We start from the raw sequence: 18286 nt of genomic DNA, 5'->3' as shown, positions 1-18286 counted from the left end.
GTTCCATATAAATTTTAGAATTATTTGTTCCATTTCTTTGAAAAAAATGGGTGGTACTTTGATAGGAATTGCATTGAATGTGTAGATTGCTTTAGGTAGCATAGACATTTTCACAATATTTATTCTTCCAATCCAGGAGCATAGAACATTTTTCCATTTATTTGTGTCTTCCTCAATTTCTTTAATGAGTATTTTATAGTTTTCTGAGTATAGATCCTTAGCCTCTTTGGATAGGTTTATTCATATGTATCTTATAGTTTTGGGTGCAATTGTAAATGGGATTGACTCCTTAATTTCCCTTTCTTCTGTCTTGTTGTTGGTGTAGAGAAATGCAACTGATTTCTGTGCATTGATTTTATATCCTGACACTTTACTGAATTCCTGTACAAGTTCTAGCAGTTTTGGAGTGGAGTCTTTTGGGTTTTCCATATATAGTATCATATCATCTGCGAAGAGTGATAATTTGACTTCTTCTTTGCCGATTTGGATACCTTTAATTTCCTTTTGTTGTCTGATTGCTGAGGCTAGGACTTCTAGTACTATGTTGAATAGCAGTGGTGATAATGGACATCCCTGCCATGTTCCTGACCTTAGTGGAAAAGCTTTCAGTTTTTCTCCATTGAGAATGATATTTGTGGTGGGTTTTTCATAGATGGCTTTGATAATATTGAGGTATGTGCCCTCTATCCCTACACTTTGAAGAGTTTTGATCAGGAAGGGATGCTGTACTTTGTCAAATGCTTTTTCAGCATCTATTGAGAGTATCATATGGTTCTTGTTCTTTCTTTTATTGATGTGTTGTATTACATTGCTTGATTTGCGGATGTTGAACCAACCTTGCAGCCCTGGAATAAATCCCACTTGGTTGTGGTGAATAATCCTTTTAATGTACTGTTGAATCCTATTGGCTAGTATTTGGGGGAGAATTTTCACATCTGTGTTCATCAAGGATATTGGTCTATAGCTCTCTTTTTTGATGGGATCGTTGTCTGGTTTTGGGATCAAGGTGATGCTGGCCTCATAAAATGAGTTTGGAAGTTTTCCTTCTATTTTTATTTTTTGGAACAGTTTCAGGAGGATAGGAATTAGTTCTTTAAATGTTTGGTAGAATTCCCCCGGGAAGCCGTCTGGCCCTGGGCTTTTGTTTGTTTGGAGATTTTTAATGACTGTTTCAATCTCCTTACTGGTTATGGGTCTGTTCAGGCTTTCTATTTCTTCCTGGTTCAGTTATGGTAGTTTATATGTTTCTAGGAATGCATCCATTTCTTCCAGATTGTCAAATTTATTGGCATAGAGTTGTTCATAGTATGTTCTTATAATAGTTTGTATTTCTTTGGTGTTAGTTGTGATCTCTCCTCTTTCATTCATGATTTTATTTATTTGGGTCCTTTCTCTTTTCTTTTTGCTAAGTCTGGCCAGGGGTTTATCAATTTTATTAATTCTTTCAAAGAACCAGCTCCTAGTTTCGTTGATTTGTTCTATTGTTTTTTTGGTTTCTATTTCATTGATTTCTGCTCTGATATTTATGATTTCTCTTCTCCTGCTGGGTTTAAGGTTTCTTTCTTGTTCTTTCTCCAGCTCCTTTAGGTGTAGGGTTAGGTTGTGTACCTGAGACCTTTCTTGTTTCTTAAGAAAGGCTGTACCACTATATATTTTCCTCTCAGGACTGCCTTTTTGTGTCCCACAGATTTTGAACCATTGTGTTTTCATTATCATTTGTTTCCATGAATTTTTTAAATTCTCCTTTAATTTCCTGGTTGACCCATTCATTCTTTACAAGGATGCTGTTTAGTCTCCATGTATTTGGGTTCTTTCCAAATTTCCTCTTGTGATTGAGTTCTGGCTTCAGAGCATTGTGGTCTGAAAATATGCAGGGAATGACCCCAATCTTTTGATACCAGTTGAGACCTGATTAAGGACCGAGGATGTGAACTATTATGTAGAATGTTCCATGTCCACTAAAGAAGAATGTGTATTCTGTTGCTTTGGGATGAAATGTTCTAAATATATTTGTGATGTCCATCTGGTCCACTGTGTCATTTAAGTCCTTTATTTCCTTGTTGATCTTTTGCTTGGATGATCTGTCCACTTCAGTGAGGGGAGTGTTAAAGTCCCCTACTATTATTGTATTATTGTTGATGTGTTTCTTTGATTTTGTTATTAATTGGTTTATATAGTTGGCTGCTCCCACGTTGGGGGCATAGATATTTAAAATTGTTAGATCTTCTTGTTGGACAGACCCTTTGAGTAAGATATAGTGTCCTTCCTCATCTTTTATTATAGACTTTGGCTTAAAATCTAATTGATCTGATTTAAGGATTGCCATTCCTGCTTTCTTCTAATGTCCATTAGCATTTTAAATTGCTTTCCACCTCCTCAATTTAAATCTGAAGGTGTCTTTGGATTTAAAATTAGTTTTTTGTAGGCAACATATAGATGGGTTTTGTTTTTTTAATCCATTCTGATACCCTGTGTCTTTTGATTGGGGCATTTAGCCCATTAACATTCACGTTAACTATTGAAATATATGAATTTAGTGCCATTGTATTGCCTGTAAGGTGACTGTTACTGTATCTGGTCTCTGTTCCTTTCTGATCTACTACTTTTAGGCTCTCTCTTTGCTTAGAGGACCCCTTTCAATATTTCCTGTAGTTCTGGTTTGGTGTTTGCAAATTCTTTTAGTTTTTGTTTGTCCTGGGAGCTTTTAATCTCTCCTTCATTTTCAATGATAGCCTAGCTGGATATAGTATTCTTGGCTGCATGTTGTTCTCATTTAGTGCTCTGAATATATCATGCCAGCTCCTTCTGGCCTGCCAGGTCTCTGTGGATAAGTCTGCTGCCAGTCTAATATTTTTACCATTGTATGTTACAGACTTCTTTTCCCAGACTGCTTTCAGGATTTTCTCCTTGTCAGTAAGACTTGTAAATTTTACTATTAGGTGACGGGGTGTGGGCCTATTATTGATTTTGAGGGGCGTTCTCTGAACCTCCTGAAATTTGATGCTTGTTCCCTTTGTCATATTGGGGAAATTCTCCCCAATAATTCTCTCCAGTATACCTTCTGCTCCCCTCTCTCCTTCTTCTTCTTCTGGAATCCCAATTATTCTAATGTTGTTTTGTCTTATGGTGTCACTTATCTCTCGAATTCTCCCCTTGTCGTCCAGTAGCTGTTTGTCCCTCTTTTGCTCAGCTTCTTTATTCTCTGTGATTTGGTCTTCTATATCACTAATTCTTTCTTCTGCCTCATTTATCCTAGCAGTGAGAGCCTCCATTTTTGATTGCACCTCATTAATAGCTTTTTTGATTTCAACTTGGTTAGATTTTAGTTCTTTTATTTCTCCAGAAAGGGCTTTTATATCTCCCGAGAGTGTTTCTCTAATATCTTCCATGTCTTTTTGGAGCCCGGCTAGAACCTTGAGAATTGTCATTCTGAACTCTAGATCTGACATATTACCAGCGTCTGTATTGATTAGGTCCCTAGCCTTCGGTACTGCTTCTTGTTCTTTTTTTTGTGGTGAATTTTTCCGCCTTGTCATTTTGTCCAGATAAGAGTATATGAAAAAGCAAGTAAAATACTAAAAGTGTGGCAACAACCCCAGGAAAATACGCTTTAACCAAATCAGAAGAGATCTCAAATCATGAGTGGGGAGAAAGGGGATAAAAAGAGGTTCAGAAAGAAAGAAAGCAAAAAAAAGAAAAAAAAAAGGGAAAAGAAAAGAATTTAAAAAAAGAAAATGAATGAAGAAAAGTATAAAAAAGAAAAAAATATATATTAGATAAACTAATTAAAAAACATTAAAAAAGAAAAAGGTAAAAGTAAAAAAATTTTAGCAGAAGAAGAGGAAAAAAAAAATGAAAAAGAAAAAAAAATTAAATTAACTGCAAGACTAAAGAATCACAGGGAGAAAGCCATGAGTTCCGTGCTTTGCTTTCTCCTCCTCTGGAATTGTGCTGCTCTCCTTGGTATTGAAACTGCACTCCTTGGTAGGTGAGCTTGGTCTTGGCTTGGATTTCTTGTTGACCTTCTGGGGGAGGGGCCTGGTGTAGTGATTCTCAAGTGTCTTTGCCCCAGGCGGAATTGCAATGCCTTTACCAGGGGCTGGGCTGAGTACTCCGCTTGGGTTTGCTTTCAGGAGCTTTTGTTCCCTGAGCGCTTTCCGTAGAGTTCTGGAGGACAGGAATTCAAATGGCGGCCTCCTGGTCTCCAGCCTGGAGGAGCCGAGAGTCCGGGGCCCCACTCCTCAGTGCGCCCTCAGAGAACAGCGCCCAGTAATTCCCGTCTGCCTGACCTCCGGCCGTGCTCTGAGCTCACCAAGCCTGCGTCCAGTTCAAGGTAACTCCGAGCTGGGAGCTCACTGTCAGCTCTGTCTCTGTAGCCGGCTTCCCCGTCCCAATACTCTCAAGCTCTGCGACACTCAGACACCCCCGATCCTTCTGTGACCCTGCGGGACCTGAGGCCACGCTGACCCCGCCTGGGCTTCGCGCCCCGGTTTAGCCTCTGGAGCAATGTCCCTCAGCGGAACAGACTTTTAAAAGTGTTGATTTTGTGCTCTGTTGCTCTGCCACTTGCCAGGAGCCAGCCCCTCCCCCCCGGGGTCTCTCTTCCCGTTGTTTTGGATCACTTCTCCGCCAGTCCTACCTTTCAGAAAGTGGTTGCTTTTCTGTTTCTAGAATTGCTATTCTTCTTCTCTTCGATCTGCCGATGGATTCGCAGGTTTTTGCAATCTTTGGATAAGCTATCTAGCTGATCTCCTGCTAGCTGAAGTAGTCTCAGCCTGCTACTTCTCTGCCATCTTGACTCCTCCCCCTCTTCCCATAAATTTTTAGTCAAAGTATACCTAACCTGTTTTTAAAAAAAAAAAAAAAAGTACAATCAACTCTGATTTCATTAATAGGGAAGAACGCAGGTATAATTAAAAATTCTAATAAAAAACCTTAAATTTATTTTTAGAGTTGTTCATGGGATCTTCAGTGGAGATGCTGATAGCTGCCAATTTTATAATTGCATCCTCCTCTTTTCTCTAATTTTATACACATTTCTTTGCATTTGTTGAAAGGCAAGTAAACAACAGATACAACAATTTTTTATAGTTATACTGAGAATTTTTAAAGCAGATTCATGCCTTTTCTTTGCTAATAGACATTTGTTTTGATAGTAGTTTGATTTTACTTTTCTAATTATTGTCTGTAATACTTGTTCAGTGTAACAGGTAAGACATGCATGGAGAAAGGAGACTTAAAAAGAGAATATGTTTACTATATAAACACTCTCAACCCATACTTCATTAACATATTGTGTGTTATACATTATGAGAAATAGATCAAGGATTCTCTTAGCTAGAAATACCAAATGCACTAAACAAAAGAATATTTCTAATCTTAAACTGTGAATGAAGATAAAATTTTGTATGCAGTTTTACTACCCTTCAATTTGGTGTTTAAAAAGTTTGAAGCTCTGGGCGCCTGGGTGGCTCAGTGGGTTAAGCCGGTGCCTTCGGCTCAGGTCATGATCTCAGGGTCCTGGGATCAAGTCCCGCATCGGGCTCTCTGCTCAGCGGGGAACCTGCTTCCTCCTCTCTCTCTCTCTCTCTCTGCCTGCCTCTCTGCCTACTTGTGATCTCTCTTTGTCAAATAAATAAATAAATAACCTTAAAAAAAAAAAAGTTTGAAGCTCTTTGTAAAAATGTGTGTTAGCAATTAAGTTGATTTATTATCAGTTAGTGCCCAGTTATTATCCGTTGGGTACTAACATCGACTTATATCCCTTACAGTTAAGACAATAAGAAACATACTTTGTATAGAATGATTTTATTTTCTGGCAAAGAAATAATACAGAATCCTTACCTCAAAAATAAAATAACTTCTTGGGAGGGAGAAAGATAATTCTTGCTGTGTGTATGTGATTTCTCTTTTTAGGAATATACTTTTAAATTCTAAAAGTATAACATATTAGGAAGTATACGCACCTTGGGTTAATTTTGAGTTCTGTTATGTATTAAAATTCTCATTAATTTTGATTTTAAGAAATTAGAAAAGTCATATTTAAAATTTGTCAAAATTGTTTTAATTTAAGTTATAACAATAGTATAGCAATAATATTAACTGTATACTCTGTGTTCCTGGCATATTGCTAAGCACTTCAGGTACATTAATTCATTTTATTTCTCCTAAAAGCCTTATAAGATGGGCAGGGATATCCCCATTTTGTACAGGAGGAACTTACACTCCAAGGTCACACAGCTACTAGGTAGCATTACCAAGATTTGAATGTAGGTGTGTCCAGCTTTGAAATCCATACCTTTAATTCATTTTGTTGCACTGTCACATCGAGACTTATGAGGGTATCCTTGTACCTTACTAGTTGCTTGGAATTTATAGTTGCTTGAAAAGCCATTTTCTCCTAATACTTCTCTATATTTAAAGTAATTTTCTTGTAGACAGCCTATTGTTGGATCATATTTTTTGATCTGCTCTGACAGTCTTTATCTTTTAGTTGTTGCAAATCAAAATGATTATTGGTATAGTTGGATTAATATCTAGCATATCTATTACTGTTTTCTATTTGTTGCCCTCATTCTTTGTTCCTATTTTTGTCTTCCATTCTTTTTCTCCCTTTTGTGGCCTTTTTTTTAAAAGATTTATTTAGAGAGTGAAAAGAGAGGGAATGGGGTAGGGAGAGGGGCAGAGGAAGAGAGAGAATCTCAGGCAAACTCCTCGTTATGGCAGAGCCTGTCCGGGGCTCCATCCCACATCTCTGAGATCATGACCTGAACTGAAACCAAGAGTAGGACACTTAACCAACTGTCCCACCAAGGTGCCCCTGCCTTTTGTGGGTTTAATTGAGCACTTTCTATGTTTCCATTTTCTCTCCTTAGTGTATCAGTTAAACTAATTTTTTTGTTTTTACTTTTTTTTTAGTGGCTACTCTAGAGTTTGCAGTATACATTTACATTAATCCAAGTTCACTTTCAAACTACACTATAGATTTAATGGGTAGTGCAAGGGCCTAAAATAATCAAATAATCCTGATTCCTTTCTCTGTGTTCTTTGTGTCATTACTGTCATTCATTTAACTTAATATATAAGCATGTATAAGTGAATATATGTATATATACATACATGCATAAGATTTATACCTACATATACATAATCAAAGTACATTGTTACTATTAGCATTTTTTAACCAACTTTTATCTTTTTGATCAATTAAGAAGAAAAATGTGTTTTCATTTTACTTGTTTCTTCTTTGATACTTTTTCTTTCTTTACGTACATCTGAATTTCTGACCTTTATTATTTTCCTTCTCTCTAAAGAACTTTTAACATTCCTTGCAAGTCAGGTCTACTCACAATAAATTCCCTCAACTTGTGTTTGTCTGGAAAAGTGTATTTTTCCTTTACTTTTGAAGGACAGTTTTGCAGGGTATAGAATTCTAGATTGGTGTTTTGTTTTGTTTTGTTTTATTTTGTTTTCTTTCTCTAAACACTTTAAATATTTCACTTTACTTTCTTCTTGCTTGCATGGCGTCTGAGGAAAAGCTGCATGTAATTCTTAGCTTTGAGCCTCTGTTGAAAAGCTGTTTTTCGCTCTCTAGCTTCTTTCAGGATTTTTCCTTTTCTTTGGTTTTCTGTAGATTGAAAATGACATGCCCAGATATGCATTTATCCTGCTCAGTGGTCTCTAGATACCTCGATCTGTGCCTTGATGTCTGACATTAACTTAGGGGAAATTCTTAGTCATTATTGATTCAAATATTGCTTCTATTCTTTTTTCTCTTTCTTCTTCTGGTAATTGCATTAAAAATAAGGTATGACTTTTGTACTTGTCCCACAGTCCTTGGATATTCTTTTCTGTTTTTTCCCCCAGTCTTTGTTCTCTTTGCTTTTCAATTCGTGAGGATTTTATTGATCTATTCTCAAGCTCAAGTTCTTTCCTCAGTTGTGTCCCGTCTATTAATAAGCTCATCAAAGGCATTCTTCATTTCTGTAACAGTGATTTTTTTTTTATCTCTAGCATTTTGTTGTTGTTGTTCTTTGTTTGGATTTCCATCTCTCTGCTTACATTGCTATGTGTTCTTGCATGCTGTCTACTTTATCCACTAAAGCCCTTAGCTTATTAATCATAGTTATTTTAAATTCCTGGCCTGATAATTCCAATATTCCTGCTATGTCTTTTTCTGATGATTGATCTGTCTCTTCACATTTTGGGTTTTTTGCCCTTTCTGGAATGCCTTGTTTTTGTTTTGTTTTGTTTTGTTTTTGTCTGACATGGTGTATCAGGTGAAAGAAACTTTCTGAAGTTACTGAATTACTGAAATTGGCTTTCAGTAATATGGTGGTGATATGTGATAGAAAGAGAAGTGTTCTATATTTCTATAATGAGATCTCAGTCTTTTAGTGAGCCAGTCCCTCTGGACTCTGAATGTTACAAGAATTTCTCAGTTTTTTTCTTCCCCACTCGGTAGACAAAAATGGGTAGTGCCAGCTGGAATTGGTGGTCTTCTTCCCCAGGTCAGTTGGGGTTTGATGATACTGCAGTAGTTTAAGCTCTAGTTAACTAGTTTTCCCTGAGGGGAGGCTGTGTGCCCCAAAACAGAGTGTTCTGGGGTATTTCAAAATGGTTTCTTTTTTTCCTTGCCTGACAGAAGTGGGAGGGGATTTTTCTTCAATATTTATTGTGGAAATTTGGTCATGTTTCTGGAGACAAATTTCACAATATCGTAGGAATCCTCATATGACTTAGTCTCCTTGGAGTTTTTAACTCTGAGATTTGTTCCTGCTAAGCCTCCAGCAATTAATCAAAGTTCAGGTTTTCCTAGCTGGGCAGTTTTCCTTCCTTTGGCAGTTTCCATTCATGAATATATGCTCTGGTAAACTGAAACTCCCTATATTTGCCTGTCTGTCTCCATTTCTGGGTCAGTGGTTTGTCTTGTGACCTCCCCTCTTATGGAAATGAGTTGATGTGTTGATTTTGTAGTCTGTTCAGCCTTTTACTTCTTGTTAGGATGGAGTGGTGACTTCCAGTCTTCTTAAATGCTGTTATGACTTTGTTAAATTAACACTTGTTAAGTAGGGCCCCTGGATGTTAGATGCTAAGTCTTGGTTCAAAAAGGCCACAGAAGAAATTGAGACAGGAGAAATTTATTACTTACAGGTCCTGGAGGAAATATGTGGCATACCTTGAGGTTTCCATGGGGGAGATCAAGGCAGGGTGCAGGCAGAGAGAGCTGCAGGAGCTGGGCCATATGCTAACACCAGATTGGTGAATTCAAAACAAAAAAAATGTGGTTTTGTAAGTTCCATCAGGGTCTTATCTAACAGAAGGCTCTGGCAGGTGTGGGATACTGTTGATCACAAAGGACATTTGGGTAAGTTATATCAGGAACTTACATTTACTTGTGACATTGCAGGCTGTTTTCTAGGTCATGTGCTCATTTAGGGCTAGTTGGCCAAACTCTCAATATATCCAAAACTGGAAACAGGACTCTAGTACATTTTCAATATATTTATTTCAAGTGATCCTAAAAATCTATGCTTCTAGGATAATTTTAAGGTAATAGGCTAGAAAATAACTACTTACTAAAGGTTTACATATGCTATTAACTCTAAGCCAATTGATAATAATTAAGGGACAGGAACTTATTAAGAAATGTAAAATAAGACTTTCTTTGTATCATATACACCGTAAATCACTGAATTATAGAGAAGCATCATTGTAGAATATTACTACCTACCAGAAAACTAAGATAATTAATTCTTTTTGTAAAATACCTATAAGTAATAACCACTGGATGAGAATATGGATGGTACAAATACTGACTTATCAGGGCCTTGGCAAGAACTTCCATAGATTTTTGAGTATTTATTTGTTTTACACTAATATGAACATGTAATTGGACCTAAAATAATATATATGTATATTTATTAGATAAAACTTTTTATTAAATCGAGTAGAAATTAATTTATAATCTAGAGTTAGGAATTTGTACTAGTGGTTATGTTTTAAATTTATTCAAGTTTTCTTGGATTTTGATTTTTTTTTTTCGTCTATTCTCCTCATCCATTAGTCTACCCATCAAGTGAGAGCACCTTACTTTTTTAAAGGTGTTGGTTGGAAAATAATGAATTGCATCAAAAATTCTGATTTACCATACTATTTTTTGGTATCCCTTCTGTATGTAGATTTCTATGGAAAGCCACTGCCTCCGCTGGCTGTGCGACAGAGACCTAACAGTGATGCTCATGATGTGATTTCATAGCCAAGTCATATGGATGCACTAAATACAGGCAAGATCAACTAGAGGACCTTCTTTCTCAAAGAAGAAAAGCCCTAAACATTCATGACTAGGGCAATATAACCATGGCAATTTCAGTAAGGAGTCCAATAGCCAAAGACCTGACTGATCTGACAATTATCCATGTTATTCACGGTTTAAAAAAAAAAAAAAAAAAAGAAGCAAAATGATCAGTAGATGGGATGAGCATTTGAATCAAATTATCAGGAGTTATTGTTGACTCTGGATTTTACAGTCCCATTCATGAGCATATTCCTGAAGGAAAACCTTTTCAGAAAAAGAGCCAATGGACTCTGCACACTTTCTTAACCATTTGTTTAATAGTCTTTGTTACTGTATCTTACACATTTTTTGTAAAATACATGTGCATGGAAGGGGAATCTTGGGAATTTATAACCTACGTTTTTAACTTTTTATATTTTTCTAAAACTTATAAGAATTTTAATTACTATGATATTGACTGCACTTTTCTATAGATGCTTTGTTTAATGGAAATGGAGTTGATTTACTTGACAAACATGAACTATACAAACAGGACATATTTATATGGTTTTAGGTATGTTTTATAATAGTATTGTTCTTGAAATGTACATCCTAATTTTACCTAATTTTAAAATAATACCTTTTAAAACTAGTTGCTTAGATCTTTATTCTTCCAAATTATGTTATCTGAAAATACTACCCAAATACTACCCAAGCAGGGTTCATTTTGTTGTTGTTTGCTTTTTTTTTTTTTTTTTTGTGATGATTGCAATAAATGAAAGAGACTTGAAATACTTTCTTGATCTAAATGCTTTTTAAATTAATAAAAATGTTACGTGAGCTATTATTAAAATTTTCAGTGAACACCTCTTTTATGGTATAGACTTTTTCAGATCATGGTGCTCGTTGTCACTTCCTTGTTCTGTCAGAAGCTGCAGTGACTCTTTTATTTTAATTCTTTTGTGCCTTGAAAATAAAGGCAAGAAGACTGAAAAAGACACTGTGGGTACAAACACTTGGTTTTGTAACTAGGAAATGCTTGAGTACTAAGTCAATAAGAATTAAAAAGTTGGTTTAAAATTATTTTTATAAAGAGAGAATTCCAAAATTATTTCTCAATTTAAAATAGTAGCACTTCCCTTGCACTGAAGAATGGCATCTACAGGATTCTCTATTTAAGCAAATTTTTAGGAATATATTTTGAGTATTAGATCATAATTTGCACTTAATTAAAAGTATATACATTTATATCACTGTGAAAATGTTAGAAACAACATGAATCCTATCACCTCGTTAAAATTTTAAGTTTGGTTAACTTGTACTGACAACAAAGAAACACTAGTATCTAACAATAACAAGATTAAGTATATCTAAAGCAGTTTAATATGATTATTTTACTTTGGAGCATCACATTTAGTCACATTTTTTAAGTCCTTGAACTTTCATTAGTTGGGTCACTTATTACTCTAGTCAGCATCATAATGCAGTCTTTTGAAGTTTTGTACACCAGGCACACTGAGTAAAAAACATTCTGCTTCAGATATAAAACAGCCTAAATTTGATAGGTGGCTGAAATGTAAGCGAAAGCAACACAGGAAGACAAAATGTAAATTTTGAACTGAATTTTAGAGTAAAACTTATTTGTATATCTTTTTGGTTCCTGTTTGTAACATTTACATTTATTCATTTTTTTAAACACTAAACTTATACTTTTGTCATCCTTTTAATTTTCATCTAGTTTGAGAGTAAATGAAAGTTTAAACATTTTTTGTTTCCTGTAAGTGATTACTATAGTGTGCAATAATACTGAATTCATTTATTAAAAATAAAAATGATTTTTGAAATGAAATATATGATGCAGTGAAATAAATGTTTTATATATCTCTCAAAAATTAATTTGTATTCCTAAAGCATTCTAAAGATATTTTAAAAGAAGTTTTGTAAATCCAGGTTGCTTTTAACAAGTAAATGCCTATTTTGTTATGTGCTGCATTTTTATTCTTAACCATCATGGATTATTACATTTTCACACAATAAAAATAATTTATATCAGTATGCAGTTTTGCTTTTCATTTGATAAATTTAAGTGATTTCTTTTTGGTAAGAAAATAGAAATTTTCAGATATGCCTGTTGGAAGAAATCTTAAGTCGATAGATTAAAATAATGACTTTATTTTAGATGAAAACTTTTTCTCTGTACACGTTTTCATATATATGGAAAGGAATACTGTCAATTTTTTTTTTAAGATTTTATTTATTTATTTGACAGAGATCACAGGTAGGCTGAGAGGCAGGCAGAGAGAGAGGAAAGGAAGCAGGCTCCCTGCTGAGCAGAGAGCCCAATGCGGGGCAATATCCCAGGACCATGGGATCACGACCTGAGCCAAAGGCAGAGGCTTTAACCCACTGAGCCACCTAGGTGCCCCAGGAATATTGTCATTTTAAAGGCAATTAAAAATATATCACCTCATGATCCTGGATGATGCAATGTCTGTCTTTTCTTAAAATTACTTACTGAAAGATATATATTTTTACTTATTTAAAAGATAAGTCTATATGCCCAAAAGGAATATATAACATGCATACAATATTGCATGTAATTGATATTAAATAATGAACTTTTTAGTTATTGGTTGTGTGTTTTCCTCAGTTTTTCAAATGAATTTTTAAAATTTTGCTTACTTTGTTTTTTAAAGGATTTTATTTCTTTGCAACACAGAGAAGGCACAAGCAGGGAGGATGGCAGGCAGAGGGAGAGGGAGAAGCAGACTCTGCTGAGCAGGGAGCCTGACATGGGGCTTGATCCCAGGATCCAGGGTCCAGGGTCCTGGGATTATGACTTGAGACGAAGGCAGATGCTTAACCAACTGAGCCACCCAGGTGCCCCCAAATTTTGCTGCTTTTATGATGGGAGAATCAAACATAATTTTGTAAAAATTAAGTGCTATGCTTTCTGCAAGCTTAAAATTGAACGGTCTTTTCAGTGTGAAACAAAGGACTTAATATGTAAAACTTTTTTTTTTTTTTAAGATTTTATTTATTTGAGAGAGAACATGCACATGAGCAGATCTGGAGGGCAGAGGGAGAGGGAGTGGGAGAAGGATGAAATAGACTCCTTGCGTTGAGTACAGAGCCCTTCACTGGGTTAAGTCGCAGGAGCCATGAGATCATGACCTGAGCCAAAACCAAGAGTCAGACTCTCAACTAACGGAGCCACCCAGGCACTCCTGTAAAATGTATTTTGAATAGCCCATAAATAAATTATCTGTAGAATATGCCTTTTTTTTTTGTAGCTGATCTCCAAGTATTTGTTTATTGTGATAATTTATTTTATTTGCTACTTGTTTCTATATGGTATGCTATTCATGTTACTGAATTTTTCCCATTCTGCACTGAAGAAAATGCTTTTTGGTGTCAAAACCTTATCAAAAGTGAAACTGCTTATACAAATAAAGCTGTAGCTTATAAACTTTATTATCTTTGGCTTTAATACTTAAGTTTTTGTCTAAGTGGAGTAGACTTTGCAACTGAGATTCTGCTAATACTATTTATCAACAAATATATTCCAGCTGATCCAAAGAACAAATTTAGATATTTGAAGACTTACATTAAAGTATGATTAGAGGGGCACCTTGGTGGCTAAGTTAAGCATCTGCCTTCAGCTCAGTTTGCCTTTGGCTCAGGTCATGATCTCAGGATCCTGGGATTGAGCCCCACATAGGACCTCCACTCAGTCAGTGGTGAGTTTGCTTCTCCCTCTCCCTCTGTGATCTCTCTTGCTTTCTCTCTCTCAAATAAGTAAATAAGTAAATAAGTAAAATCTAAATATATATATATATGTGATTATAAACTATCAAATAATAATCCATTAGCTTCATGGAAACAATAATGGAAACCTGTTTTTGGGGGGAAAGAAATAGGAAATCAGAAATGAATTTTCTTTGATGAAGGGAATCAGCTTATAATTGAAGGAAAAATAGGAAGAAAATTATTTGCTTGTTTAGAGCCCGAGTTGTAAATTCTGTGTGCTAATTAGTAAACAGAATTTATGACCTAGGTAAATGAATCAATGGTCTCCTGATTTTTATAATATATCTTTTCCAGTAATATTTAAGTTATTATATTAGTTTGGTAGATCTGCCACACGATACTACCAAAGACTGGGTGGATCAAACAACGGGAATTAATTTTCTCACATTCCTGAAGTCTGGAAGTCCAGGATCAACCTGGAACCTTATTGCCAGGACTGGTTTCTTCTGAAATTCCTCTCTTTGGCTTATAGATGGCCTGCTTCTCCCTGTTTCCTCGTGTGGTCTTTCCACTGTATGTGTTTATCCCTAGTGTCTGAGGGTTTAAATTTCCTCTTTTTATAAGGATACTAGTCAGATTAGATTAGGACCCACCCTTAAGGTCCTTTTTAATTTAATCACCTCTGGAAAGACTTTCTAAATACAGTCATATTCTCAGGTATTAGGACTTAAGGCTTCAGTATGTGAATTTTGAGGGGATAAGTTTCAGCTCATAATTAACATACATATTCTATTGCACTTTGTGTATATACTTCCCCCTAAGGTTTTTGTTTTTTTTTCCAAAGATTTGATAAAATTAAATAAAAAACAAGTTATATTTACTTCCCAATCCCATTGGATTCTATGATAGAGTTTGTACACACCACTTTGGAGGACTAAAATAATAAAATGAGAGCCTCAGCTAATAAGCTATTCTCCTGAAATGATAGTTCAAGATTGCCTGTAAACTAGGCTTTATTCTCTTGCTTTGATGGTGAATTTCTCTGTTGTGTTTTTTGCCATTCATTTTAAGGAGTGAGTGGTCTCTTGATGGTGGATTGTTTTACTGTAAAGCCTGTCTTTATCTTTTTGGCACAGAAACCTCTACATGACTATGAATGTTTTATGTTTTATGTAAATATGAAAATTCATAAAATGCATAGAAGTCTATAAAGTATTCTTATCTTGAAACACTTCTTATAACAAATAAATTCACAATAAAATTGCTTAGGTTTATTTAAAATTCTTTTCCTGCCCAGTTTAAGTACATATTAAGTTGCTTTATTCTTTAATGCAATAGTAATAATAATAATAAAATACAGTTTCTGGTGTTGGTGTCAGCTCAATTTATATCTGCCATGGTTTAAAACAAGTCTGGTAATAGTTTCTATTTTTATTTTTATTTATTTATTTATTTATTTATTTATTTAAAGATTTTATTTTTATTTATTTGACAGAGAGAAATCACAAGTAGATGGAGAGGCAGGCAGAGAGAGAGAGGGAAGCAGGCTCCCTGCTGAGCAGAGAGCCCGATGCTGGCCTCGATCCCAAGACCCTGAGATCACGACCTGAGCCGAAGGCAGCGGCTTAACCCACTGAGCCACCCAGGCGCCCTAGTTTCTATTTTTAAAATGAAGTGTGGACCTTTGTTTATTCTTTAGTAGGTATTTGGTAGGGGAAGTCCACTAACATTCTCATGATACATTTATATTGATTCTATATAGATTAATGGGTTAAGTATTAAAGATCAAGCTGTAAAGAGAAAAAAAAGGGAGAAAGAAACATAATTGCTTGCCTCTGTGCGAAGCAATTTCCAAGCCAAAAAGCAATGGAATCAATTACAAAATAAAAAAATTTACTGCATAAAATTTTAAGATATTTTTACATTTAAAGAGTTGTAAGAAAAAAATGGGAAGGTACTTGAAAATGTTATATGGTTAACATCTCTAATATAAATAAAAATAGCACTAAGACATCTACAGATAAGTGGACATGAGGTGGTAATTTATAAAAGAAACAAATAGTATGATTTGAAACCTATTGAAACTAAGAATATAATAAAAATTGTAAGATTATCAGACATGGAAAGAACGATGAGCAAACATGTTTATCAATAGTAAGAAGGTAAGTTAGTATAGTAACCTCCATACCTTAGAATACTATGCAACTTTTAGAAAGTTATATATGAAGAATTTTTAACATAAGAAAATGCTTATAATAGCAGGATACATTATACGTACTGTTTGATCAAACTTGAAAATGCGTAAAACTAGAGGAATACATCAAGATGTCAATACAATCTCTAGTGGCATTATCTTTAATTTTCATTCTCATAGGCTTTTTTCCATTTTCATCAGTATTCATTAGCTTATTTAAAATTGGAAAATAGAAACATTGGAAAATAGAAAATTCAAAAATTATATAATAGAACCAATATGACCTCTTTCCAAGCATTACACATCCCCTTTCCCTAAAAGAAATATAGTGTATATGATTTCTACTATCTCCTTAAAAGTCTTTTAAATGTCTACTTTGCAAATATACTACCATATTAATTCAATAAATGCAATATTCTGAAATGAACACAGAAAAAAATATAATCTCATGTATAGAGGCTGAAAGGTAGACTAATGACTTTTCTCTAAACAACCAACAAACTGCATGCATTTAATCACTTCAGTCCTTAATACTTTATTTTCTTTTGCACCAAATCTAAATTTATTTTTAGATTACTAGGGAAGTTGTGTAAGTAAATGTATTAAGCTTCAAATCACATTATTGGTGATATTTTTCTTTTTACGTGGTTCTAAGATTTGTACCTATGGTATATGCCTATACTGATATTTTGAGCATCAAAGGTCTCAAAATGATGATTTTTCACTAAATATCAGGGACCATATCAAACACTGATTTCTTGATGAATTGTTGATTGCTGTTACAAGGGAGGAATTAAAAAGTAACACTAAAAGAGAAAATAAAGTGCTGTTCCTATTAGAATGGGTGTAATATTTTCCTCAGCACATGTAACACTGCCCTTAATAAAGGTGGGTGGGAGGCTACTGTGTAGGGTCATTCTGGTCTTCAGGCATTTGGTATCAGAACGTGATGTTCATAATCTTGAAGATCATGATAGTAAAAATAATACACAGCAGCAGCCAACATTCAGGCATTTACTGTTTCCTACCCTTTGTGCTAAGTGCTTTACTGTATTTCAATTAAACATTTAACCCTCTCCGTTAAAAGAGAGATTATCCCCATTGTCCATCTCTAGGAAATACATGTCTTATTTCTTCATCATATCATCCCTATTACCCTTAGTTCTGAATATCTGAGCTAAAGGGGGGATATCCAATTTGATGGATTAATTCCGTAACTAGCTTAGCCTCTGAGAACATTTTACAACAACGGTCATTATACAAAACCTAATACAAATTAACATTTTTTTTTACTGAGCCACAAGCACACAGCAGCTTCTGTTCAGTGAAACGCTTCACTTGAAGCTGCCAGCCACTCAAGGCTCCGCCCAAGGGTCAAGCTACGCCCTCGGTGGTAAGCACCGCCCCCACCAGCCGGCGGCGGAAGTAACTTTGCGCTCTCGTACCTCTCGCGAGACCTACACGACTTTTGGCGAGATTTCGACAAGGAGGGCAAAGCAGAATCTCGCGGGAAGTTGAACCGGAAAAGCGAGGGATAGAAGTGCGAGCGGGTGAACCTCGCGTGTGAGGCTGTGCTTTTGGTTTCCCGGAGGTGCTGGGTCCTGTAGATCTCTTGTCTGGCATCTCGCGGCGGGATAATGTTGACCCGGGTGAGGGCTGGCGCTCAGCTGGGAGCCTCTGACTGAATCCCTGTGCGGGCCGAGGTGGCGAGGGAGGGGGTCGGGAGGGGGGAACTTCGCGAGCTGTTGGCTTCCCTGGCTGCACAGTTCGAGGCTGCAGTGCGGAACGCTCGAACGCTTTCTCTGAGCGCTCTCTGCGGTTTTCTCCCAAGACTCCCCTGTGCCCCCACGTCACTTGGTTGCAGTCCAGCCTGCCGAGCTGAATACTGCTCCGTTCAGCTTTGAGCAGAATGCAAGCTCCTCAGGGTATGAGACTCACTGCTCTATCCTGGGACCCTGGGACAGTATTACGTGGTAATACCTCGCTAAACTGGATGAGGAAATGAAATAGAATTGCAAGGAAGTTTACACAGCAAGCGGGCGACTTTTATTTATTTTTTTCCCCGA

The 18286-nt window shown here is 35.8% G+C and overlaps 2 protein-coding genes across 3 annotated transcripts in view; both read left to right on the top strand.

Annotated features, from left to right (window-relative positions):
- Positions 1–12331, top strand: part of ARL13B (ADP ribosylation factor like GTPase 13B) — a 70394-nt gene extending 58063 nt beyond the window's left edge. For both annotated transcript variants that reach the window (XM_059392130.1, XM_059392129.1), the window contains one exon: positions 10182–12331. In XM_059392130.1, the coding sequence (XP_059248113.1) occupies positions 10182–10258 (77 nt within the window). In that variant the 3' untranslated portion in view covers positions 10259–12331. The remainder of the gene's footprint in view (positions 1–10181) is intronic.
- Positions 12332–17702: 5371 nt separating this feature from the next.
- The window catches only part of NSUN3 (NOP2/Sun RNA methyltransferase 3), a 54022-nt gene continuing 53438 nt past the window's right edge, over positions 17703–18286 (top strand). Inside the window, exon 1 of the mRNA XM_059392128.1 lies at positions 17703–17869. Coding sequence (XP_059248111.1) covers positions 17858–17869 — 12 coding nt within the window. The 5' untranslated portion in view covers positions 17703–17857. The remainder of the gene's footprint in view (positions 17870–18286) is intronic.

Source organism: Mustela nigripes, chromosome 2, assembly GCF_022355385.1.
Source record: "Mustela nigripes isolate SB6536 chromosome 2, MUSNIG.SB6536, whole genome shotgun sequence".
NCBI lineage: Eukaryota > Metazoa > Chordata > Mammalia > Carnivora > Mustelidae > Mustela > Mustela nigripes.
Note: the sequence above shows the minus strand (reverse complement) of the source record. Positions and strands in the feature narration are given on the sequence as shown.